The sequence below is a fragment of the Musca domestica genome, unplaced genomic scaffold (genome assembly GCF_030504385.1).
Source record: "Musca domestica strain aabys unplaced genomic scaffold, Musca_domestica.polishedcontigs.V.1.1 2, whole genome shotgun sequence".
Lineage (NCBI taxonomy): Eukaryota > Metazoa > Arthropoda > Insecta > Diptera > Muscidae > Musca > Musca domestica.
The window spans coordinates 8,144,525-8,171,589 of record NW_026712249.1 but is presented as its reverse complement, the minus strand read 5'-3'; the positions used below and the strand labels follow the sequence as shown (position 1 = coordinate 8,171,589).

The 27,065-nt window shown below is 36.6% G+C and overlaps 1 protein-coding gene across 1 annotated transcript; it reads left to right on the top strand.

Moving 5' to 3' along the window:
* Positions 1-450: 450 nt before the first annotated feature.
* Positions 451-20,835, top strand: LOC101897414 (T-box transcription factor TBX1). The gene is made up of 6 exons (XM_011294998.3): positions 451-1,628; positions 8,891-9,386; positions 11,647-11,803; positions 11,924-12,085; positions 15,524-15,591; positions 19,573-20,835. The coding sequence occupies exons 1-6, from the start codon at positions 1,424-1,426 to the stop codon at positions 20,513-20,515; spliced, it is 2,031 nt and encodes a 676-aa protein (XP_011293300.2). The 5' UTR covers positions 451-1,423; the 3' UTR covers positions 20,516-20,835.
* The last annotated feature ends 6,230 nt before the right edge of the window (positions 20,836-27,065 follow it).

Here is a 27,065-nt window from a genome sequence, read left to right as displayed (position 1 = left end):
AACATTTCTTTACAAAAATTTTAAATACTCAAACAATGAGTAAAGAACTGTTGCCACTGCCAACCAATCAGCATCATTTGCATCCATTTCATTTGCGTTGCTGTTCAAATTCAATGTGTCTGAGAGAAACGGTTGTTGATCTTGGGGAATTCAAGAGAAACAACAACAACCATATCATCCACTCATGCACAATTCACTCAAGTGGCAGTATTTACACTCACTAACACATGTTTGTGTAACCACTACGGGAATCCACGTCTACAACATGTCCAAATGAATGTTGGGGCCTACTTATTCACACTTTCTAAAGTGCCTGCCATTGGTCCAATAAACAGATCAACATTTTGAGTGGATTTTTTTCTAAAAACTCGCTCTGCCGCGCCACGCTTTACGTATTATGGCCAGCTAATAATGATGCTGCCGCAACCATGATGATGGTGGTGCTCTGTTGTCGATATGAACCTCTGACAGACGGGACGTAATCTCAAGAAGTATTCGACAGTCTGTGTTTATTTTAGTCTAACCCGTTACAAAGACAACAAGCAAAGCCAAAAGAAAACTACTCGATCGTAACGTCTCGTTCGTATTGTTTCGTGAGCGCGTATCCATATCCATCCGTTGTCTTGTTTGTGCCTAGGTATAGCTACACAATAAAAGAAGGAATTCTTCACACTCCGTGTCATTAAAACACAGATAATATCCGTTGATCGGTGCCACGCTTACGGATCACTTCGCACTTCGACTACTCGAAGCAATGAGTGACGGAGTGACTGCCTGACTGAATACAATTTTGAAAAAATGCAAATCGTATTTGACAAGATCGTCCTCCTCGCCGCGACTGTCAATTCACAACAAATCAGCCAACAATAGCAGCCGTCATCATCAGTGTCCGCGCGTTCCCATCGATGGTGATGTGCCGATGATAACCAGCCACCAGCCGCCTGCCAGCCTGCCTATCACATGGACGGACCTGTCTGTTCCCCCCAAATCAACAAATAGCGTTGAAAGTTTAATTAATTCGTTGATCGCGCCTAATCATTGATTGTTGTTGTTGTTTTGGTTTGAAACAAAAAATTCGTACAAAAAAGTAAAAGTGTCAAAAAATAGCAACAATTGCTTCCGACCATCCGGCTACCTGTTAATCGAAGATTGGTGATGACATGAATGTGCCTCAATGTGAATGGATCAAATATTGGACTTGAAGTGATTGATATTTTAATGAGTTGGCAAAAAAAGGAAAATAATTAAAAAAAAAAATTAAAACAAGGTGTTAAATAATAAAAGTTGTAAACAAATTGGGATAGTGAAACTACTTTCAGACAATTGGCGAAATTGAAAAAAAAAATCAAATACTATTTTTAGTGAAATCAAAAAAAAGTGATCCCCCAAAATAGAGTGAAATAATTTGTGGCCATAAAGTGCTATGCATCAGACTGTTTACATGCGTCCACCAACAAATTCCAATCTAATGGGTCCCACGGAATGCTCCAGCGCCCTGATGTCCAGCATGCCATTTATGGACAATGCTGGCCTCACAGCCAACATTACGGATTACGGTTGCTACCCCACAACAGATCATTGGTCATCGCCCTATATGAGCACCCTCAGTCCAATGAAACAAATTGAAGGTAATTTTTTGCAAAAAAAAAAAAAAAATAATAAATAAATAATAAAAATAAATAATTATAATAACTAAATAATATAAAAAAATAATAATAATTTTGAGGTCATATTTAATTTAAACCATAAAAATATCTCTGTAAGAAACATCTTAAAAAAACAAAAAAAAAAAAAAAACAATGAAACGATATCTTCTTCCTGCCAGTTTACGTCTATGCTCGGTCGAAAATTATCGCCTGGAAGGAATATTGAAATAAGTTGAATTAAAAAATATTTTCTCATTCTAAAATGTCAGTGGGACCATGGTACAATGAAGAGAAGGTAGGTCAACTTTGAAAAAATTGCAAGTATAGAGGTCTACCTGTTTGGCTTGTAATGTCAGAATTAGTATCAAAACAATAAAAAATCAAACAACTTGTTGCATTTATTTTGAATAAATAATTGAAAAAAAAAAAAACGCGATAAATGAATGAAAGGTCAACACTTCTTTTCAAAACCAGGTTCTATATATCTCTAAAGAATTATTTCGCTACAAAAACTCTAGATTTTGTCGATGCATACGTTGAAATAAACATTTTGAAAACACCCGAATTTGAATATTTTCTGAACAATTTTTTTGTTATTGAAAAGAAAACACATACATAAAAAAATAAAGATGACATATTAAGCCAAGAAAATAAAAAAATTTAAATCATATGGTATCATAGCCCTACCTTGATATCATTGTACCATGAGTGGGACCCAAAATACAGATTTACAGAAATAAATTCTTACGGTTCAGTTCAAGATATATTGTGGTTATATCTTGAACTGACCCGTAAGACCTCATTTCTATAAATATTTAATTTGGAGTCTCTTTGGAATCCTGCCAATAAGTCCATGTTAAAGATAAATTATTTCATTCTACAGAGGAATGGATGTAAGGAAAAAAAATATTAAAAATGAGGCCCGATGGATAACACCTTCCGATTCAAAATTTTTAAAAAGGGTGGGAAAGCATTGATGATCACGAAATCCTTTCTTACGAGCTAAACGGGAGACCAGTGAAAAGTGTGAAAATTTTCCCCAAAAATATGAACGGCAACTACGAGATTTCAAATTTAATACGGAGACAAAGTTATAATCATGGTACAATAAGGAGGTTGAACAGCTTCATAAAACTACAGATATGCATCTCTGTCCGCTTCCTTTTAGAATTATTCAACATTATTTGATATAAGTTGTTCTCATTTATTTGATATTTTTCCTCATTTTTCTTTTTTTATGAAAAATATGATCCAATATTTCCAATCTTTCAATTCCATGGAAAATCTTGTTAATATATTTAATACTCGCCCCGCAATGAACACTGTTTCCATTCATTGTATTTGAAAATATTTTGCCGACCCTCCACCATTTGGAAGGAACTAGAAAAATGTCAAGAAAAACAATCCGAAAACTACCACTTAAATGATAACCTTTACATGGGAACTATATGAAGACCTGGACCTGCATACGATTTTTTTTTTCATAGGCAGTAGTACCCATTACGAACTTCAAATACGAAACTTGTTAAAATTCATGTAAATAATGTCGCAAAAATCATGAAAATACCGAGTATTGGGAGGTGCTGTTATATGGGGGCTTTATGAAGACGTGGACATGCATGCAAACATTTTTTCATAGGCTGTAGTACCGATTACGAACTTTAAAGAAGAAAATTGAAATAATTCCGGTGATTAATGTTGCTAAAATTATGAAAATACCGAATATCGGGAGGTACCGTTATATGGGACCTATATTCTGCTATTAGTAGGATTCGAGATAGCAATGCATATGAACCTCTATACTTCCCCGTAATAATCGTAGTCTCAATTATATTGATGTGTGCTTTTTTACTGTTGGAATTTTAGTCCAACTTCCGTCACACATTCCGAAAATGTATATGAGAGCTATATCCAAATCTGAACCTATTTCAATATGATTTGACGATTTTTTTTTACCAAATTCCGTAACACATTTACAATTTCATTGTAATGGGAGGTACATAGCGTTGTTGTTGCAAAATAACCGAATTCCGTCACATATCTCAAATTTGAAGACTGTTTCTATAACCAATCAAAAAATATTTGCATGCAATATCTAATTTTTTTTGATTCCCAGTGTAATTTCAAATTTCAGCCTATGTTACTTTCAGGCGTTGCTGTAATATGTCTGAAAATTTTCAGCAAAATCTGTTGAGCGGTTTTTGAGCCTATCAATTACAAACAAACGTACATTTTCCTTTTGTATAGATATTGATGTTCCTCCATCATAAGTAAATCTCATTACGAATTCTGAATGCCGAATTTTAAACAATTACCTTAGAAAATGTTTCTTAGTTCGTCGAAATACCATATCAAGTAGAACCATTGTAGGGAGACTATACGAAAACGTGGACCCATATAGACAACGATCTGTTACAATATATAGATCACATTACGGATTCTAATTACCGAATTGGAAACTATTCTGTTTGGCTTAAAATATACCAACATTTCAGTTTCCTCATACAGATATAAAAACCGTTGAATATTCAAGCAAAAGACTAGCTACTATAGTTAAAATATACCTAAAGCCACAATAAACATTTTTGTAGAACATATGTTAGCTGGAAATGAAGCGTGTAATCTCCTGTTGGAATGTCCAACGTCTGAGCCAAAATGTTTGCGTGTCCAAGGCTTTAATACACCCTCCAGAATATTTTTGCGATAATATTCGGCATTTATTCTGATGCCACGGTTGATTAATACGAGCGGAGAACGACTATCGGCTGTTATAGCGGCCCACACCATCACCATGGCCGGCGCTGGACAACGAATGTTTTCTCATCGGAGGAAACCAAATTCGGCAGTTCACCACTTTCGGCCAAGCGAAGCGACTCTTTAGCTCTTTTGAGTCTATTTTCTTTCCGTTGCGGAGAAAGTTCTTGCACTTTTTGGAATTTCAATGGCTTCACCCCGAGCTCATTTTTCAATATTTGCCGATGGAATATTGTAATATGTTCAGCTCACGAGCCAATTTTCGGCCACTGCGACGCGGGTTTCGATCAAGTCGCTTCTTTACTTTTCGCTTGGCCGAAAGTGGTGAACTGCCGAATTTGGTTTTCTAAACTTATTCTAAAATTTGATGCTATTTCCGTCCTTTTTTGCTTCCATTCAATAAAATTAAAAAAAGTTAAAATTATGGCATTTGATTTGTTGCAGCTTTTTTTTTTCTTTTGTATCTCACCTTGTAGGATTATTGTCTTTTTTGAAGGTCCCAATCACTTATTTTTTACTACAATTCAGTATTTTATAGGCTTGGACATATGCTAATAGTTCCAGGGCAACTGATTAAATTTTTAATTTAATTTTTCACATGATGTGGGCCATGACAAGTTCGACTGGTCCGACGAAGGATTTCTAAAGTTTTCAAAGGGATTTTCTTGTTTTAAAAGACTTCTATCCTCTGCAGTTGGAAAATAGTATAAATGGCTATTAAATAATTCTAATTTCAGAACTGAAAATATCTGACTCCAGTTAACAATATGTTATGTCTGGTAGGCGGCTGGTGCCAGTAAAATAGCACACATTGTAAGTAGCTGACAACAACAACAACAATGTTACCAAAAATTATGATCAGATACCCCATCAAAAATTTACAAAAAAAGCGGATTGAAATAAAATTCACAATGTAATAGGATCAGCAGACTTCAGAGAGATATCTGGCGCATATTTCGAACATATTTCATATTTGTTTTCATCTTTTAACTGATTAATTTGACGCATGTTCGTTGTGGCCACACCCGTCCCCCCTTTCCCAACACATGTTCGGCAGTATTTTCTGTTGTTCATGTTACACGTTTTTATTATTTTCTGTGAACACAACACAAATCGTAATTCGATGTTGCAGACGGGCGGAATATTTCAACGCAACAGCCGACGAGAAATCGAAAGAACAAAAGAAATTAAAAAAATTTAAACAGCCACTGTCTGCCAGCATCGAACGGGTGGATAGATGGATGGTAGCTGGAATGGATGATCTGCAGATCGAGGAGGTATTCAAATTTAGTAGATGATGGTGTGTGCCATCGTCTCTATCTAAATTTAGATAGCTACTTGCAGCAACTTGTTGTTGGGATGATCCATGCATTGCCCCTCAGCCATCCCAGCCGGTAAGGAGAAACCTAGAGTTGTGCCAAGACTATGCGACGAATATTTATGGATATCATCCATCCTTCCATTGACGTGACTACGCATCGAAAATCCCCCAAACAAATGCGGTGTGGCGTCGGCGGAACAGTGTCACTCAACACTTGCAGCATATGACTATAAATCGCTAATTAAGTGCTTCAAAAATAAAATTCAATTACATTTTGTGTTGATACATTTATTGCTGGCGATTATTAATTTTCGATGTTGGAGATGAGATGAGGCGAGAAGGTGAAGGGCGATAGGAGATAATCCTATTTTTGGAATATATGTTTTGGATTTCCTGACTATGTCGTATCCTCCATATTAAAGCTTTTTACAACAAAGCTCATGATGAGGGTGGTGATTCCAATATTGTTTGAGTCTTAAAATATAAAAGATAGATAGGCATCCTACGGTGGTATTCTGCTGATAGAACTATAGCTCCTTGCGACCTTCTACTTTTCTTCTGTGGGAAGACCTTCAGCTCTTCCTCAATGAGAAGACCTTTTGGCCTTCTTTGAGAAGACCTTCCAATCTTCTGTGGGAAGTCCTTCCGATTTTCTGTGAGAAGACCTTCCGAAATTGTGTGGTAAGACCTACCGATCTTCTGTGAGAAGGCCTTCTGGTCCTCTTCTCTGAGAAGTCCTTCTCGTCTTCTATGAATAGACCGTCTGGCCTTCTATGAAAAGACCTTCCGATTCTCTTCTATGAGGAGGCCTTCCGGTATTTCGTGAGAAGACCTTCCGAACTTCTGTGAGAAGGCCATCCGATATTCTGTGAGAAGACGCCCCACTCTTCTATGAGAAGACGCCCCACTCTTCTATGAGAAGACGCCCCACTCTTCTATGAGAAGACGCCCCACTCTTCTATGAGAAGACGCCCCACTCTTCTATGAGAAGACGCCCCACTCTTCTATGTGAAGACGCCCCACTCTTCTATGAGAAGACGCCCCGCTCTTCTATGAGAAGACGCCCCGCTCCAGCTCTTCTATGAGAAGACGCCCCGCTCCAGCTCTTCTATGAGAAGACGCCCCGCTCCAGCTCTTCTATGAGAAGACGCCCCGCTCCAGCTCTTCTATGAGAAGACGCCCCGCTCCAGCTCTTCTATGAGAAGACGCCCCGCTCCAGCTCTTCTGTGAGAAGACCTCCAGCTCTTCTGTGAGAAGACCTCCAGCTCTTCTGTGAGAAGACCTCCAGCTCTTCTGTGAGAAGACCTCCAGCTCTTCTGTGAGAAGACCTCCAGCTCTTATATGAGAAGACCTCCAGCTCTTCTGTGAGAAGACCTCCAGCTCTTCTGTGAGAAGACCTCCAGCTCTTCTGTGAGAAGACCTCCAGCTCTTCTATGAGAAGACCTCCAGCTATTCTATGAGAAGAACTTTCGGTCCTCTTCTGTGAGAAGACATTCCGAACTTCTGTGAGATGACCTTCCGATCTTCTGCGAGAAGACCTTCCGGTCCTTTTCTCTGAGAAAACCTTCCGGTCCTCTTCTGTGTGAAGACCTTCCGGCCCTCTTCTCTGGGAAGGCCTTCCGGTCTTTTATAAGAAGACCTTCCGGACTTCTATTAGAACTTCTTCTGGCCTTCTTTGACAAGACCTTCTTTGAGAAAAACCTTCTGGGTTTCTATGGAAGACCTTCTGGCCCTCTATGAGTAGACCATCTGGCCCTCTCTGAGAAGAAGGTCTGATCTTCTATGTGAAGACCTTCTGCTCTTCTATGAGATGACTTTCTGCTTTTCTATGGGAAGACCTTCCGATCTTGTATGAGAAGACCTCTTCTGGTCTTCTATGAGAAGACCTTCTAGCCTTCTTTGAGATAACCTTCTGGTCTTTTGTGAGAAGAACTTCTGATAATCTTTGGGAAGACCTTCTGGTCTTCTATGAGAAGACTTTCTGTCCTTCTGTGAGAAGACCTTCTAGTCTTGTATGACAAGTCCTTCTGGTCTTCTATGAGAAGAGCTTCTGGTCTTCTATGAGAAGACCTTCTGGTCTTCTGTGAGGAGACCTTCTAGTCTCATTACGAACGCAAATGCATCCCAAATGGCCATATGTGTTTGTTTATAAACAATTTTGAATTTGGAATATGAATCTAGAATATTGAATGACCTAAAATCAAAATATAAAAAAAAAAAATTAAATAAAAACTGCAACAATATTGTCTAATTGGGTCGCATTTTTCCTTTCGAGTAAACAAATCACTTTTCTCAACCCTTTGTTTTAATTTCGACCCAATTTCCAGTCGAAAAAATGTGGCAAGTGTGCACGCTCAAACATGTATGTAAATATGTGTGTTTATTTAATTGTGGTACAACAAATTTAAATTCTATTTAAAATTCTGATCAACAACAAAAACACGACAATGAGCATGAGATCTAGTGTTGTTACTTTGGGGAAGAAGATCCGTCACGCTTGACAGAAAAACGATCGTTTGTGCCAAATACTAATTGATTTTCGAATTCATTAATTATAGCAACATTCTAGCGAAAGAGAAAAAAAAAACGACTAGCATCCCTCAGACAAACAAGAAATTCTTTGTATTTGGCCAAGGATTCCCCAGTCTGGCCAGAAAGCCACAGAAAAGAAAATTTATCGCCTTCTCTCGCCCTGTCTCGTGTTCTTCTTTTTAGAGACATTCCATTGGTCGCTTGACTGCCAAACAATTAGTTTGATGATGGTGGTATTGCCATCATGGGGTCATGGGTCATAAACAACAATGGCTTTGAAATCGGGCAACACAATTTTCGCTTGGCTGGGAACTTCGAACAAATGTGGCATGTCGGACAAATTTTGGGGGTATTTTTCGGAATTTTTTTGTATTCAAATGACTTAGAAATTATTAAGAATTTTTTGGCAAAAGTGAATGCCATTTTGAACACTAAAATCATATCGAATTTTATACATTTACAGGGAATATGTTGTCCATTTGGTCCTCCGATGTGGTCTTAAATCTTCTTCCTACCTCGACCTAACCCAATCAAATATGACCCTCATAATCACTCAACACTGTGACACTTGACATTTGTATGTTTCATAAACATTCTCACTCACTTCTCCTCTCTTTCTCTCTCATTTCCTTTACAGCTTGCATCCAAACAGCCGGAAGAGATCGCAGCAGCTATAAGCCACTTGAAAGTGTTGAATCGAAAATATCCGATATTGACACGAATAGTTCGTGCAGCGGAAAGGAGGACTCTGTCGCCAATACAACAAATACCCACTACAATGACAACAATAACAACAATGGAAGCAACAATAATAACAACAACAAGAAGGCATCGGCTAATAAAAACAAAAAAGACGGCACAACAAATGCCAACAATAACAACAACAGTAGCAACAACAAAGATGAAGAAACTCTCCACCCCTCGCTGGCCCAGGCCGTCGTTGTTTTGGAGACCAAAACGCTGTGGGACAAATTCCACGAGCAGGGCACCGAAATGATTGTCACCAAATCGGGTCGTCGCATGTTTCCCACGTTTCAGGTGCGAATCGGTGGCCTTGATCCGCAGGCCACCTATATCATGATGATGGATTTTGTGCCGGTCGATGATAAGCGCTACCGTTATGCATTTCACAAGTAAGTATCGAAGGTGGGAGGGAGCGGGATTTGAGATAAGAGGGAATGCAGCCAGAATTTTTGTAGGTATAGAAAAAGGCCTTACATGACATTTAAAAAGGACATTCTAAAGTCCTACTATTCTCTGAAGACTTTCCTCTTAATTTGGAAGACATATTTTGAAGACCTTCAGAAGGTGTTCTAAATATTAAAACCTGTAGAGGTCGTTCTAAAAATTTAAGCCAGAAGAAGATGGTCTACGTACAAATAATCTCCAGAATATGTATTTATTAAAGACTTCTTAAAAGTCGTCCATATAAAATATGTATCCGGAAGTTCTTCTCTATAAATAAGTTCTCCAGTAGGTCACCTATATGAAGCAGACCACCTGAAACCTTTCTAATTACAGAAGAACAAAGAGTCTTCTTTATATAGAAAACCTCCAGAGGGTCTTCTATGTGTAGAAGACTTCCAGAGATGACACTAAAAAGGTTTTCTATGTACCGGGAAACCTAAGAGAGTATTTGATGTGATAAGGGTTTCCTAAGGGTTTTCCAAGACCAGCAACAAAAAAGTTCCCAAAAAACTTCTCTCTAAAGGAGACATCATCGAAGACTAGAAGATCCTCCAATAGGAGAAAACAAAGTCTTCTTTTGGAAGTCCGGAAAGTCTTCTCACTGCAGAACAGAATCGAAATGACTTGTCAAAGAATAACGGAAAGGATTCTCATTGAAGACCAGAAACTCTTCCCACAGAAGACCAAAAAGTGTTCTTATGAAATCGAAGAGCAGAATGACAAGACCAGAAAGTCTTCTCATAGACGAGCAGAAGATTCTAATAGAGAAATATAGGAGGGTCTTCTCATAAAAGAGCAAATGAGGGTCTTCTCACAAAAGAGCAGATAAGGTTCTTCTCATAGAAGAGCCGGAGGTCTTCTCATAGAAGAGCTGGAGGTCTTCTCATAGAAGAGCTGGAGGTCTTCTCATAGAAGAGCTGGAGGTCTTCCCATAGAGAACTGGAGGTCCTCTCATAGAAGAGCTGGAGGTCTTCCCATAGAGAACTGGAGGTCCTCTCATAGAAGAGCTGGAGATCTTCTCATAGAAGACTGGGAGGTCTTCTCATGGAAGACTAGAAAGTCTTATCATGAAAGACCAGAAGTTCTTGTAATGGAAGACCAGAAGGTCTTCTTATGGAAGACTAGAAGGAATTATAATGGAAGAACAGAAGGTCTTGTAATGGAAGAACAAAAGGTCTTGTAATGGAAGAACAGAAGGTCTTGTAATGGAAGAACAGAAGGTCTTGTAATGGAATAACAGAAGGTCTTCTCATGGAAGACCAGAATGTCTTTTCATGAAAGACCAGAAGGCCTTCTCATGGAAGACCAGAAGTTCTTCTCATGGAAGCCTAAAAGGTCTTCTAATGGAAGACCAGAAGGTCTGGAGTGGACTGGAAGATCTTCTCATAGAAGACTGGAAGGTCTTCTCATAGAAGAAGGTCTTCTTATAGAAGACAAGAAGATCCTCTTATAAAAGACGGGAAGTATTCTTAAAGAACACCAATACGCAGAGAAGGTCGGAATGTCTTCTCATTAAAGACGAACAGGCGTTTTCCAAAAAATGTAACCCGACGATCTTGTCTCAGAAGAGACTCGCATGTCCTCTGTTATTGTAATGTCAACCTGTTTCTCTTCTGAAAATTCGGAAGATCTTCTCTCATAGAAGACGAGGAGGTCTCTAAGGTACAGAAGTCTTCCAGAAGGTATTCTATATATGGAATTCCCAGTCGTATTTGTATTAGTTTAGAATTTTATCAGAAAATCAGAAAAGTTTACCTCAGCCAGGTTTGACTCCACTTCAATGATTTAACAAAACTACGTGAACACAAAATACCTCAGAAATATTGAGTTGAACTGGAATCGGAAAATGGTGAAGGAGTTTACCGGTTCTGGAATAGACTGTCTCGACCTTAAATTACTCATACATTTCATGAAATAGGAGAGAGTTTAATTTGTAGAGATAAAAAATTGTAGAGTTTTAGTTCGAATATCTTCTGAAAATGTCACCAATAACCGTTTGGACACATTCCTTTCGACTTTTATCTGAGATCAATACATTTCCATATTTTTCAAAATAGTTTATGATGATGTGAAACTTACCATGTAAAAATGATAAATCATAGGCCCATTCTTCCAAGATTCGTTTAGAAGAAACTCGTCTCCCACATTGCTATTGTGAACTCATTGTAATGTCCTTGTTTTCCTTCTTTCTTTATTGTTTTATAGTTCCAGTTGGGTTGTTGCAGGAAAAGCCGATCCCATTTCACCGCCCCGCATACATGTACACCCCGATTCGCCGGCACCTGGTACCAATTGGATGAAACAGATCATATCCTTTGACAAATTGAAATTGACCAACAATCAATTGGATGAGAATGGACATGTGAGTACCTGAAAATATTTTTTAAAATTTTATTTTTATTTTGAAATTAATAACAGGGCTTCTTAGATGTTTTTTCATTTGAAATAATTTAAATTCGAAATTATTTACCTTTGTTTGCAGATTATTCTAAATTCTATGCATCGTTATCAGCCACGTTTCCATATCGTCTATTTGCCGCCGAAAAACGCATCCATGGACGAAAGTGAACATTCTAGTCATTATCGGACGTTTATATTCCCGGAGACATCGTTTACCGCCGTGACGGCCTATCAAAATCAGCGAGTAAGTATTTTTGGGCGAATTCAAGTCGTTTGTATGAAATAAATTGTGTTTTTCTGAGCACTCAGTTTGGGCGCCATTCTCAGTTATAGTATTTTTTAGTTCATCATATCATTTTTAGAGAACGTTGAACATATTGCTCTAGTGTCATAGCCGCCGCAGCTGTCACAATGTGACATAATTATTAAAGACACAAATTATGTTTGTTTATTGAGATAAATTGCCAATGTGTTTTCTTGGCAAACATTCACTGCCTGTGAGGTTTTCATTAGTTTAAGATTTTTTGTCTTTTTTCTCATATTGTTTTTGAGGTTTTTCGCCAATTGCAACATTCTTTTGCAAAGTCAATTTCTTATTTTATGTGAATGCCATTAAATATTTATTTTATTTGAATTTTTCATTTTGATATATAAAGCAAGTTTGGAATGTTTTTAAAATTTGAAAAATATTGGGTATTGCTATTGAGAGAGGAAGAGATAAATCCCTCTTTCCTCTTTTTCTAAGAAAAAAGTTGAAAAGTATCACTCGGTTTTGCCGACAGATGTATACCCTCAGCCAATGTTCGATTATTTAATTAAATTTTGACTTCTGTTATGATTATTTATATTGTTGACCCTCATTTCGTATCTGACCTAAATTAATATGATATAAATATTGCCACGTGCCAGGTTTGGACTCCCATCAATTTGAAAAATGTGCGTGAGGTACCAGATATGGTCGACCGAAGTATTCCATTTTCATACCTCATCTAATACAGATAAAATATGGTTACAAAAAAATCGAATATTTATATCCAATTTTATGCGAAATCATAAATTCCGATTAACTCCATATTCATATCAGGTTTTTGGCTGAGAGGCAAGTTATGACAAATAAAGTATTGAAAATAGTGACCCTTTGTTGGTGAAGTACCAGAAGGGGCTGGCAGATATCTACCATCTTTATAACAGATCTTATCAACGCAAGATAATATTGAGATGTGCGAGGTCTGAATGGAATCGGATGTTAATTTCCCGTTTCATGAGCTTCATGAATATTCAAAATTTTGGTCCTTTGTGCGGGAAGTACCAGAAGGAGTGTACCGATATATTCTATCATCACAGCAGATCTTGTGTTAGTAGAAATAATGCTATGTGTGAAATATGAAGAGAAGCGAATGACATTTTGGGATTTTATAATCGTTTTGGTTATTCAAAACGTTGACCCTTTGTGGGAGAGGCATCACAAGGAGTGGACCGATATATCCCGCCTTCACAGCAGATCTTGTGTTAGTAGAAATAATAGGATGTGTGAAATATGAAGAGAACTGGATGCTTATTTCGAATTTTATTATCGTTTTGGTTATTGAAAACTTTGACGCTTTGTGGGGGAGGTACCAGAAATAATGGTCCGATCTCTACCATCTATATTACAGATCTTGTGTGTTTATGGAAATTTTGAGATGTACCAAGTCTGAATGGAATCGGATGTTAATTTCGCGTTTTATGAGCTTCTTGGATATTCATGAGCTTGTGGGGAAGGTACTATATATTCCATATTCGCACCAGACCCTGGGTTAATAAAAAATATTGTCTTGTACGTAATTTGAAGACAATCGGACTCTTACATCACATTTTATAAGAGTTATAATTATTCAATATTTTGACCCTTTGTGAGGGAGTTACTTGAAGGAGTGGACCGATATTGTACATTTTCGCACCTGACCTAGCACTGATGAAAATATTAGGATTCGCGAAGTTGGAACAAAATCGGAGTATAATTTCTCTTTCTGTGCAAAAAAAAATATATTTTTTGCAAATTTCGACGTTTTGTGGGGAGGTACCAGAAGGAGTGGACCGATATTGCCCATCTTAACAACAGATTGGGACGTGTGATATTTGGACGTGTAAAATTTGTAGACAATCGGACTCTTGCACCACATTTTATGAGAGTTGTAATTATTCAAAATTGAAAATTGACCATTTATGGGGGAGGTACTTGATGGAGTGGACCGATATTGTCCATTTTCACACCTGACCTAGCACTGATCCAAATATCGACTTCAAATGTCCTGAAATGGATTTAGTATTTTAAACCATTATTTCGATCAGGCACGTTTTGGCCGTATAATATATACTCTCTGCAGCCATATGGCTGAGGTTATAATTAACAAGTAAAAAAACAGCTAAGTTCGGCCTGGCTGAACTTTTTATACCCTCCACCATTCGGAAGGAACATGAAAATTTTCAAAAAAAAAAAGTACGAAAAGTACCGCTCAAATGAAAACCTTTATATGGGGGCTACACGAACACGTGGTGCTGGAGAAGTACTTTTTTGTCATAGGCAGTAGTAACGATTCCGAACTACAAATACGAAATTTGAAGGTACCGCAATTCCGGTGAATAATGTCGGTAATTTCTTCAAAATACCAAATAAAGGGAGCTACCATTATATGGGGGCTATTCTAAGACGTGGACCTGAATAGACAATTTTCCGTCATAGGCTGTAGTACCCATTATGAATTTCAAATACGAAATTTTACGCAATTCCGGTGAATAATGGAAAAAACGAATATCTCGGTGTAGCGTTGTATGGGTGCTATACTAAAACGTAGACCAATATAGATAATTCTATTCCAGGGGGTAAAGTACTCAGAGGGAAGTCCTTGTGTGGATTTTAAGTTAATCCATAGAAAAATATGGCTAAAATAATCAAAATAACCAATATTTGGGGGCTCCATTGTATGGAGGTTGTACGATATCGAGGGCCTATATAGACAATTCTCTTTCAGAGGATAAAGTACTCACAGAGAAATCCTTGTGTAGCATGTCAAGCAATTCCATTAAAAAAATGTGTCTAAAATGATCAAGATACCGAATACGGGGAGGTACAGCTATATGGGAGATATGCGATATCGTGGACCTATAAAGATAATTCTTTTTCAAGGGGGAAAAATACTTACAAAGAACTCCTTGTGTAGAATTTCAGACGATTCCATTGAAAAATATGGTTAAAATATAGGGGGTACCGTTATACCGTTATATGGGGGCTGTACGATATCATGGACCGATATAGCCCATCTTCGAACTTGACCTGCCTGCAGACAAAAGACAGGTCGGTGTAAAATTTTAGCTTCCTATCTTTATTAGTTTTGATTCTTGTGTGATTACAACAGACGGACAGATGGACGGACCAACAGGGCTAAATCGTCTTAGAATTTTACACTGATTAAAAATATATTTACTTTGTCTTTGGGTCTAAAATTATTATTTCGATGAGTTACAAATGGAATGACGAGCTTAATATACACTCCATACTATGTATCGTGGAGGGTATAAAAAGGATGTACAGAACCAATTACCTGCATTTAAGATTTCTATTTTTGCTTTTTTTTTGTAGTTTTTCTTTGCTAAGCTTCCTTATTTTGTTTTTTATAATTAATTTTCTATCATCTTTTTCCAGGTAACGCAATTGAAAATTGTCAGCAATCCATTTGCCAAGGGCTTCAGAGATGATGGCACAAGTGACGCGTAAGTATTTTTTTAATTGAATTTCAAAATTTTTTTTTTTTTTTTTATAAAATTTCAAAACAAATAACGAACTACGGCACACAAACACACACATATATATTATTTATTTAGATCGAATTGAAATTCATTAGAAATTCCCAAAAAAAAATAGGACCTACCCTCTCCCTTCCACTGCTCCTATATCTATCAGGCCACAAAAATATGATCAAATTTGAAATGAAACCAAACAAATCATTAACTAAACAAAAATAATAAAAAAAAGAAGAGGAATGAAAATCATGAAATTCCCTCAGATGTGAACATGTGAATAAATTGTCGAAAAAAGGAACGTATGAAAAAATACGAAGAATAAAAGAATTCTTATGAATTATGGCAGCGTGTTAACGATATGCGCCCACTTTTTTGTTGTTGTTGTTGCTCTTGTTTTGCCTCGTCAAGTCAAAGAGGCCATAATTCAAATTTGGTGTGGAATACAGTGAGGCCTTTGTTGGAGACAGAAAAATACTTATTTTCCGAAGAGGTCTATGGATCAATGACCGTTTATAGAAGGACAGTATTTGGTATCATATCCTTAGCCCTTTATCATCAGTCTTCTATAGGTCCAGACCTTTTTTATAAAAAGTAATATTCCAAGGAAAGGGAAATCTTTTGTGAATAGCAGGCTTTCTAAGTCTTCTACGCTTTTCACAGAATTTTTAAGGCTAAACAACGTCTTCAGAGTTTCCTGAAGGTGCCGTGCCATAATTTTCACTGACATAATAGGGATTATGACATTTAATTTTTTGTCCAAAAAATCGGTCAAAAATCCCCAGAAAGTAGCGGACATAAACCCTGTAATAATGGGGATTATGTCCAAAACGTCTGCGGGCTATGGAGTATGTATTTTTAATCTGATTCACTAATATATATCTAACCGTTATAGATTTTTTAAGAAGCCGCCTTCAGGCCAATACCGGCTACGCGATCCATAGTTTTTCTCAACTTTATAACCTTTGTAAGTAGCTGGTCTTCGACTTAAAATATCTTCGGAACTACAAGATCGAAAAAACGAATGACCATAATTGCAATCCATCCATTTTTAGGTATATATGAATGGCGAACCCTGATTTCATATGTTTTTTAGATATTTTAAGTATTCAAAATTCTCAAATTTGTTCAGTTTTATAACATTTTTTACTCAACGCACATATATCGTACTAAATCTTCAGACTTTCAAGGTTTCATATATTATTCAAGTTTTTTCTTTTTGGAAAAAAAGAATGGGAAAATGTGTACCTTCTACACCAAAAAGTCCCTTCTACTTACCTTCTACACCAAAAAATCTTTACCGAGGAGGATATTAGTAAAACCATTGCACAATGGACCTTAGAAACCAACTGTGACCATCAACGGCAAATTTAGTACAATTTTGTACCTTTCGAACAATCATGGTACGCATTCCCAAATCCACCTCCTCCTCCTCTCAAAACTATATACCAACAGTGGTCACCATTTCAGAATTCCAGCTCCATCTAAGACCCAATCCCAAATTTACAATTATACCATGCATATCCAAAACTACCTCCTTCTCTCCACCCTAGACACTAATAGTGACCTCGATACTAAAATTTCAGATTTGCATCTATATCCCAACACCAATTTCGGGATTTCAGCTCTGTCATTTCTGCTATTACCAAATTTAGTACCATTTTCTACATTTATAGTACGGATATCCAAACCCAGATCCATCCCTCAACCACAGACACCAAGAGTGACATCCACATATTTTTTCTCGATTTTGGGTCGATTCCTTCACCCAATACCAAATTTAATACTTTTTAGTACATTTTAAACAATTGTAGAACACATTTTCAAAACCAACTCCATATCTCAATTCTAGACACCAACAGTGACATCTATATCAAATTTGAGGATTTCTCCCTAAACCAAATCATGTACCATTTTGTACTTTTAGTACCATTATAGTACGCATTTTCAAAGCCACAACCACCTCTCAATTCATGATGCCAAAAGAGACCGCAATGTTAAATTTGAGGATTCAAGCCCTATTCGTTTACTCAATAACAAAATTTAGTACCATTTTGTACTTTTCGTACAAATATTGGACGTATTTCCAAACCACCGCCAAATTTCAAACACAGATATCAGATGTTATCTTTATATCAAATTTCAGAATTTTATTTATATCCCTTCACCCAATACCAAATATAGTACCATTCAGTACTTTTCGTACAATTATAGTACATATTTCCGAAAACACTCTCCATATATCCACAGACGACAGCAATCCTAATAACAAATTTCAGATTTCAAGGCCTATATGTGCACCCAATACCAAATGGTACCAAATATAGCACTATTTAGTACTTTTCATGCACTTGCAGTACATATTTCCAAAACCACCAAAATTCAAAAATTCCAGCTCCATCCGTTCACCCTAAACCAAAGTGTTCCAAATTTAGTACCGTTTTGTACAGTTCGCACGCTTAGTACACATTTCCAAAACCACTTTCATATATCAAACCTGCTTTCCAACCTTGATTCTCATACCAAATTTCATGTTTTAGCTCTATCGCTTCGCATAATACCAAATGGTACCATTTTGGAAGTTTAGAACCATTTTAGAAATTTTCGTAACCTTAAAGTTGAAATTTCCAAAAAAAAACCCTCTGGTACTGGTACACTGATGACCCTCGTTCCAATATAAACTATTCAATTTTTAATAGAATTTAATACTTTTCGTATCCTTTTAGTACGGGTTTCCAAAAACCGAGCCTTATCACACACCTACGCACCAAGACTGACCCTCGTCCAAAATTTTATAATTGTAGCTTTAGCCATTTTGTTTGGGTGTTTATTCTAGTTCAGTCAGTCAGTTATTTCACTACTCTTTTATATGTATAGATATCTTCGTTTTTCGACGATGGGTCTCAAATTAACACTCATTACTTGGTAATGAGAAAGTAATTAATTTTCTTTGAATGTTTTTCTACCCTCCACCATAGTATGGAGGGTATATTAAGTTTGTCATTCCGTTTGTAAAACCTCGAAATTTTACTCAAATGTATATTATGTCTGCAAGATTTTTGGTATTGAAAATGGGTCATCTCCATTACATTTTTCAAGTTTCGCATTTGAATGTAGTAATGGCTTATGACACAAGTTTCCTATGCAGGTCCACGTCGTCGTATAGACCCTAATATTACGGCTACATTCGGTATTTTTAAGAGTTTAACAGAATTTTTAACGGATTTTATTTTTTTGAAAATTGCCAAATTCGTCCCAAATGGTGGAGGATATTCAAAGTTCGGTCCGGCCGAACATTTTTTACTTGTATTTTTGAAGTTTTGCCGATTATTTTAAATCCTTTGGTAATGCAAAGGTAGTTTGTTTACTTTTTAATATGCCATTTGGCTTTTACAGCTCCTACATTTTTTTCTGGGTTGGTGGAATATTTTCCATTTATGGAAAATACTTCCAAAAATTATTTTCTTTCACCCAAGTCCACTGACTCGGGAAATCAAGGCCTCAGTGTACAACACGTTTGTATATGTGAGGCATTCAACACCAGAAATCGATTTCAGACGATGTTATAAACAATATTCAATTAAAAATACACGAAAGGGCTTTTCGAAGTAGCCATTCGCCCAATTACAACAATAGATATTATTAAAATTTTAATATTTTTTTCCAAGATGTGGCGGATTTGACTTCTTGGGAAGCTACAACAGCCAGCAAAAAAAGAAATCGAAAGCAAAAAAAATAATAATAATGAAGAAATATACAATATTTTTTGGGGAAATAGCGATGTATGTGTGTGGATGTTTGTGGATCTGTGTTTTGTAGCAGCGATTGTTATTGTTTATGAAATGTTCTTTGTTAAAACAACAACAATAAAAAAACAACAGCAATATGCAAAAGTGATATAAATTACCAAACTGATGTTAATTCTTTTTTCTGTTTTTTTTTTCTCCTTTGCAGACCACCAAACGGAGGAGGCATGGCAATGAATCAAATGAGCCATGAAAGTCATGCCAGAATGAAGCAGCATCATGCCCAACAGCAGCAACAACATCAGCAGCAGCATCACCACCACCAACAACAACAAGCACTAAAGGGTCACTCAAAAGAATTAGCCGCCAACAACAACAACACAACCACTGCAGCCGATCTAGACAATCCAAATCACAGCGGCATGATTACAACCCCAACCGCCAGTCATCATCATCATCACCACCATCAGGCCACCATGAACACGGCACCCTCTACCCCCTCCACAACTGGCACTTCGCCTGATCTCATCAACTATCAGACAAATGGTCACAGTGGCCTTCTCAACACGAATTGCATTTCGCCCAAAACCGATCATTCGCATCACAGTAGTGGTGGTTCTCCATATGGTCACAGCGCCCTTAGCCAGAATGTCGCCAGCGCAGCAACAGCGGGACTTACGTCATCATTGTCCAATTCCTCCACGGGCCTAATGTCGTCATCGCCACATCATGCCCATCATCATCCCGGTCATACCCATCTCAATTTGAATCTTAATTCTCAGGTTATACCACATACCACTTCGCCACAGCATCATCAACAGCATCACATGGGAACGGCGAACATCTACTCCACCCTGAGTCAACCCTATGGCTCGGACAACTCCAACTATGGGCCCATCTATCACAATCCCCACTATCATGGTCACAGTTATGGCAACCCCTATGAGAAAATCAAGGTCACAGGCCACATGCGCCAGGCTCATGGTCATGCTGGGGCGAACAGTAACTCTCCCACCGGCTTGGGTACGGGCAACAGTGTCTCGCCCTCCGGCAATTCCTATGGCATGAGTAGTTATCAGAGTTTTTATGGTTCGGCGGCAGCACATCAAATGATGCGACCTGGGGGTTACATTGATTTGGTGCCAAGATAAGGAGGGAAGAGTGAAGAAAAAATTCAGATTATATAGTATTAAAGGAAGAACCATGAGGAGGATGAAGAACGGAAACAGCGACCACCAAAGAATACCAAAGAAGAAAAAAAAGTATTAAAACATATCAAACACTACGTTTACATAACCTTACATTTTTATCTCTAAACCAAAGAAACAAAACCAAACAACAACAACAACAACTACACCAAACAAACAAGCTCTCTCATTTAGTCAATTTTTAATTATTTTAAAATAAATATTTTCCTATTTTTATTTTTTTATTAATAAACTTGTAAATAATATTTTTTAATTTTTAACTAAAAAAAAATATTCGTTTTATTACCAATTTTTTGAAATTAGGATTTCAGTGGCTCTTTTATTTCGCAGAGTAAAAATTCTTCAATCTGAGAAAATTCGAAATCACTGCCGGTTTTCAAAGATAGCTTATACCTCTAAATACTTGGAATTAGGATTTTTATACCCTCCACCCTACATAACATAGAGGTCATATTAGGTTCGTCATTCCGATTGTAACTCTACGAAATAATAATTTTAGACCCAATAAAGTATATACAGGGTGGGATAAAAAAAACTGCAACAAAGTCAAACGCCATGATTTTTACATTTTTTTTTTTCAAATTTTTATTGAATGAAAGCAAGAAATGTCGGACATAGCATCAAATTTTAGAATAAGTTTAGATTTGTTCGAATTAGTCACCTTTGGCATGAATTATGGCCTTGAAACGGCCAATGAAACCGTCACACGCTGCCCGAATGTTGCTCTGCGGTATTTTGGCCCATTCCCGGCGAAGCGCTTGCATGAGGTGATCGACACTTTGATATTTTTTTAGAGCCAAGCTTGCTTTCCAAAATACTCCAGACCCAATAGTCCAATAGATTGATATCCGGAGATTTTGGTTGCCATTGTGCGCTGGAAATAAAGCGAGCAACCTTATTTTGTAACCATTCTTGGGTGGCGCGTGCTGAGTGCGATGGGGCTGAGTCCTGTTGGAATGTCCAAGGTCTGCGGCCAAAATGTTTGCATGCCCAAAATATTTTTGCGATAATATTCGGCATTTATTCTGATGCCACGGTCGATTAATACGTGCGGAGAGCGACCATGGCCGTCGCTTGACTTATGGTGGCCAACTGAAGGTGCACATTTTAAGCTGAACTCTTTGGCAAGTAAACACGATCATTTTGTTTGTTTACAAACGGCTGGACAACGAATGTTTTCTCATCGTAGAAAACCAAATTCGGCAGTTCACCATTTTCGGCCAAGCGAAGCAACTCTTTAGCTCATTTGAGTCTATTTTCTTCCTGTCGCGGTGTAAGTTCTTGTACTTTTTGGAATTTCAATGGCTTTAGCCCGAGCTCATTTTTCAATATTTGCCGTATGTTTGCGGAATATAGCGATATGTTCAGCTCACGAGCCATTTTTCGGCCACTGCGACGCAGGTTTCGATCAAGTCGCTTCTTTACTTTTGGTACCATTTCTGCTGATGTTGCTGTTTTCTTCCGTCCACTTCCTTGACGTTGGGCTACAATACCAGTATCACGTTAACGAGCGATGATACGAGACACAGAAGATTTATTCACATTTAAATGCTGGAGTGCTCTGACGATAGCCACTTGTGGTTTTCCAGCCAAATATAAAGAAATCACACTATCACGCTTGAATTCCATCACGAACAACTTTTTTTCTGGAAAATTCTCACCAAAATGGTTTTATACGCTTGTAAACAATATAAGGAGTTGTCACTGGAATAATTTTAAGAGCTGTCGGACGAGTGGCTTAGAAATGACAGCAGTCTGAATTTGGTTGTAATTTTTTATCTCACCCTGTACTACTTGATTTTTTAGATATATGAGAGGATTTATATTGGATTTAGTCCTTCAGGTCCAAAGCGGCCACAAACTTTCTCTAAAAATGTAATCAGTATCCACTTCCTCCGTTTTCTGATTTTATTAGTGGGAAAATATGATCAAGACCTTTGCAATAACTAAAATCAGGGGGACCAGTACACACCTGCTGTATCAAATAGTGAACCTATGTGCCAGAACCTAAATGCCAGAATTAAAGGAAAAACATGGGCAAAACGTTAAAAGTACTTGAAATTGGAGTTATCTTCACTAGAGAACTATTAAAAAAGCTTGAAGGATGATTCTGAATGTAATCCGAAGATCTCTGTCAAATTTCAAAGCAAACTATAGGGGAACTTTGCATATGGTCAATGGACCGCAAAAATATTTGGTCCAAGAACCCAAAACTCTTTTGGGGTTTTGATCTAAAAACGAGTACTATCGTACCCACATGACAATTTCCATAACCCAGACTGGCTATTGTAATTGAAATTAAAAAAATACAGCAAATTTGTTTTTTTGAAAAAAATTGAAAAAGTGTTTTATTATTGAAGCAATTTTTCTATGGTACATATAAAGTATACAAAATTCTCTTGTTCAGAGACTCACAATGAAATTTGATCTAGAATAATTCATACTTTGACATTTTCCGCAAACTATGAAGTATAAAGGAAGGTCAAAATCTTCCTTTTGGACAGGACTGGACACAGTAAAAACGACACATAAAACAAACAAAAACAATTGCACCTTGATATATAGTTAGTTCTGAGATTTGTAGTGAAATTTTGTGTAGAATATTTCTTCTATTGACAACTTCCGCCTAAAACGTAATTTTATGTTCCTTTCATGCGTCAAGTCGTAAAAAGTCCAAGGAAAAATTGTTTAAAAAAAATAAAAACAAATAATTTTGTAGAACATTTGGACTTAAAATGCAGTTTTTAACCATTTTTTAAAAACAAGGACCAAAAAGACCCTTTGTTGACTGGCTTGAGGGTTAAAATTTACCAACATATTCCTCGTAATTTAATCTGTAATATCACATAAGACACTATATACCTAAAATCCATGGATTCCGAGGAAACTTAATCCGAAATCTTCGAAAACTGTGGCTCTCTATTGTGCATACTTTTCCCTGTAAACTTTCAAAACACGATGTACTTGTCTTTTTTTTAGCTCCACTATCACAATCTGCTGGATTCCCCTGTAATTATTTGTTGTGGTGCAAAGTGTTATTTACTTCGCCAAAATACTCTTTTCTGTAAAATCCCAAATGAAGCAAATTATGATGATAAATTTCCTGCTTTGCATTTTCTTGCTATCATTTGATCTTCGATATTAGTTTTATCCTAATTTCCTCGTCAAATGCAAATTGTTTACCTATTATGTTTGTTCTTACAACTTCGTTTGTTTGTTTTATTTTTTTATTTAATTATTTTTTCCCCTGAATATGACATTTGCCGCTCTGCGTGCATGGGAGAGTTGGTTAGCACGCCATAGCTAATGATAATTTCCGTTAAACATCTGTTACTAATGATGTCTCCTCCGGCCGTCACTTTTGACATTTTACTGTGCGTGCTTTGATTTTGGTCTGTCACAAATGTGTCACTCGTGTCTGTGTTTTAAGTAATCGAACCACTGAAGAAAATTTTCTTGAAAATGACACCACAAATCGATTAATGAAGTCAAGGTCGTGCTGGTCGGCTAAAGTCCTTTAATAATAATTTACTTAACACGAACAAAAAACACGCATATTTCAAAATTATTGTAGGCTAAATATAGAATATGCTTCGAATAGTAAATGCTGTAGTAAAAATCTATCTTTAGAACAGATACAAAAAATGAAAACTTGTTTATAACAAAAAAAGAAAAAATAAAAAAGAAAACCATTTATCTTGAGTAGCGTTTGTTTTGAGCAATCAATGTTGATTGATATTGCATTAATGGAAATTTAATTTTTGTTAGAATCGTAATGTTTGCCTGTATAATACTATTCTTGAATATTAAAATGGAAATTAAAAAATATGAAATAACCAAGGAAGTAATTAATGTATTTCTCGGAAAGGTAGACTGTAGAAAGCAGAATTAGCATTTTTACCATGACTAGTCTGGACGTTTTTGGATAGACAATTGTAAAGTTCAAAAGTTAAAAATTACATATATATAAAGTTAATAAGTAAAATGGACAGCTATGTTCAGCCGGGTCGATCTAGTAATACCTTTCACCATTTGGAAGGAAATTGCAAAATTTCAAGAATTCCTTTGAAAAAATGCCTTTGAAATAACACAACAAAATTCAATTTTTTTCAATAATTACGGGAAAAACCCAGCAGACTTTGAATGTAGAGCTGAACAAGTTAAAAAGCAATAAGTTCGGCCGGGCCGAACTTTGAATACCCTCCACCATTTGGAACGAATTTGAAAATAAAATCCTTAAAAACTTCTGTTAAAATTTTAAAAATACCGAATATAGCCGTTATATTGGTGTCTATACGTCATTACCAAATTCAAATTCGAAACTTGAAATAAACGGTGAATTATGTAGCTAAAATCATCCAAATATCGTATATAGGGAGGTACCGTTATATCGGAGCGAAGACCTGGGCCAGCATAGACAATTTTCATTGTGGTTAAAAGAAATATTTAGATATAGCAAGTTGTAAAGAATAGCTGACTTGTTTCGCAAGTTATGAGTGATAAAAGGACTGATCATTGTGACCCTTTGTGGGTGAGGTACCAGAAGGGTTTCGCACATATATCATCTTCATAACAGATCTTGTGTAAGCCAAAAAATGTGTATGTGTGAAAGAGAGTTGGATGCTTATTTCGCTTTTTTTGAGCGTTTTGTTTATCAAAATCTTGAACCCTATGTGAGGGAGATACCAGAAGAAATGGTCCGATCTCTGCCATCTTTATGTCAGATCTTATATTGATGGAAATATTCTGATGTGCCATGTCTGATTTAAATCGGATGTTAATTTCGTGTTTTACGAGCTTCATAGATACTCAAAATTTTGACACTTTGTGGGGGAGGTACTAGAAGTAGTGGACCGATATATTTTCGCACCAGACCTTGGGTTAATAAAAATATTATGATGTGTGAAATTTTAAGAGAGCAGGATGTTTACTTCGGATTTTATGATCGTTTTTGTTATTCAAAACGTTGGCCCTTTGTGGGGGATTTACCAGAAGGAATGGTCCCATCTCTACCATATTTTTAAAAGATCTTGTCTTGATGGAAATATTGAGATGTACCAAGTCAGAATGGAATCGGATGTTTATTTCGTGTTTTATGAGCTTCATGAATATTCAAAATGTTTACCCTTTGTGGGGGAGGTACCAGAAGGAGTGGACCAATATATTCCATCTTCACACTAGACCTTGGATTAATAGAAATATTGTGATGTGTGTAATTTGAAGACAATCCGAATTTTACATCACATTTTAAAAGAGTTATTATTATTCAAGATTGCGACCCTTTGTGTGAGAGGTACTTGATGGAGTGTCCATTTTCGCACCAGCTGTAGCACTTATGGAAATATTAGTATTTGCAAAGTTGGAGCAAAATCGGATTATCCTTTTCCTTTCTGTGCAGTATTTTTTTTTTTTGGAAAATTTCGAATTTTTTTGGTGGAGGTACCAGAAGGAGTGGATTGATATTGTCCATATCCGAATTCGGTCTAAACTTGTTAATAATAATACGATATTCCAAGTTTGGATCAAATCGGATAATTCCTTCGAGAGTTATCATGCGCACTAAACAGCCAGACAGACGGACGGACATCGCCAGATCGACTCCAAATGTCCTGAAACGGATTTGGTCTAAAGAGACCTAGGAGACCGTTATTTCGATAAGACACGTTTTGGCCGTATCAAATGATGCATAGCCTCTCTAGCCATATGGCTGAGGGTAAAAAAGGCCTAAAATAAACTTTTGGAATGATTCTAAAATTTTTTTAAGGTGGACTTTTCGCTAACGAAGTAGCTGCCACTTACTAGTCTCAAAAAATCCGATCTATCTTAAAAATCTATCAAAAAATAATCCTGTAAAAGTTTTCTAGAAATGACAGTTGTTTACATTAGATCTTTTGGTAGGGTTAACCTCCATCATAAGGGTTTATATGACGCATATGCAGTAGAATTGTCAATTTAAATCCCCTTGGTTTACTAAATCCAGCAAACTATAAACCTAGAATAATCTTTTCCAAAATAATATTTTTTTTCAAATTAACAATTAATAAATAATCAATTAAAATATTTTGGAATATTTTTTTGTCATGATTTTTATATATTTTTTATCGATTCCGATTATAATACCGGTAACAACAAAAATCGGATTTTGGCTAAGGAAAACGAGTTCTGAACCATTGTACTACGTTTATTTTGCAAATCCTAAAAAAAACTTTTAAAAACTAAAATGGTATAATTTATTTTATGATTAATATAAACGTGACAATGCGATCCCTTCAGTTGGTAAATGAAACACACCCTTTAATCCCAAGGAAGAAAATACAACTCGTCCGGAATTAACTGTTACTTGGCAACCGACATTGCCAAGCAAATTTCGTTATTCAAAATAAACACCGGCAGAGAATTTTAATTTCAAAGTGGGAGAGTGAAGAGTAGAAAATAATTTTGAAACAAAGAAAATGTCAAAGAATAAAATATAAAATTTTCAATTTTTAAAAAA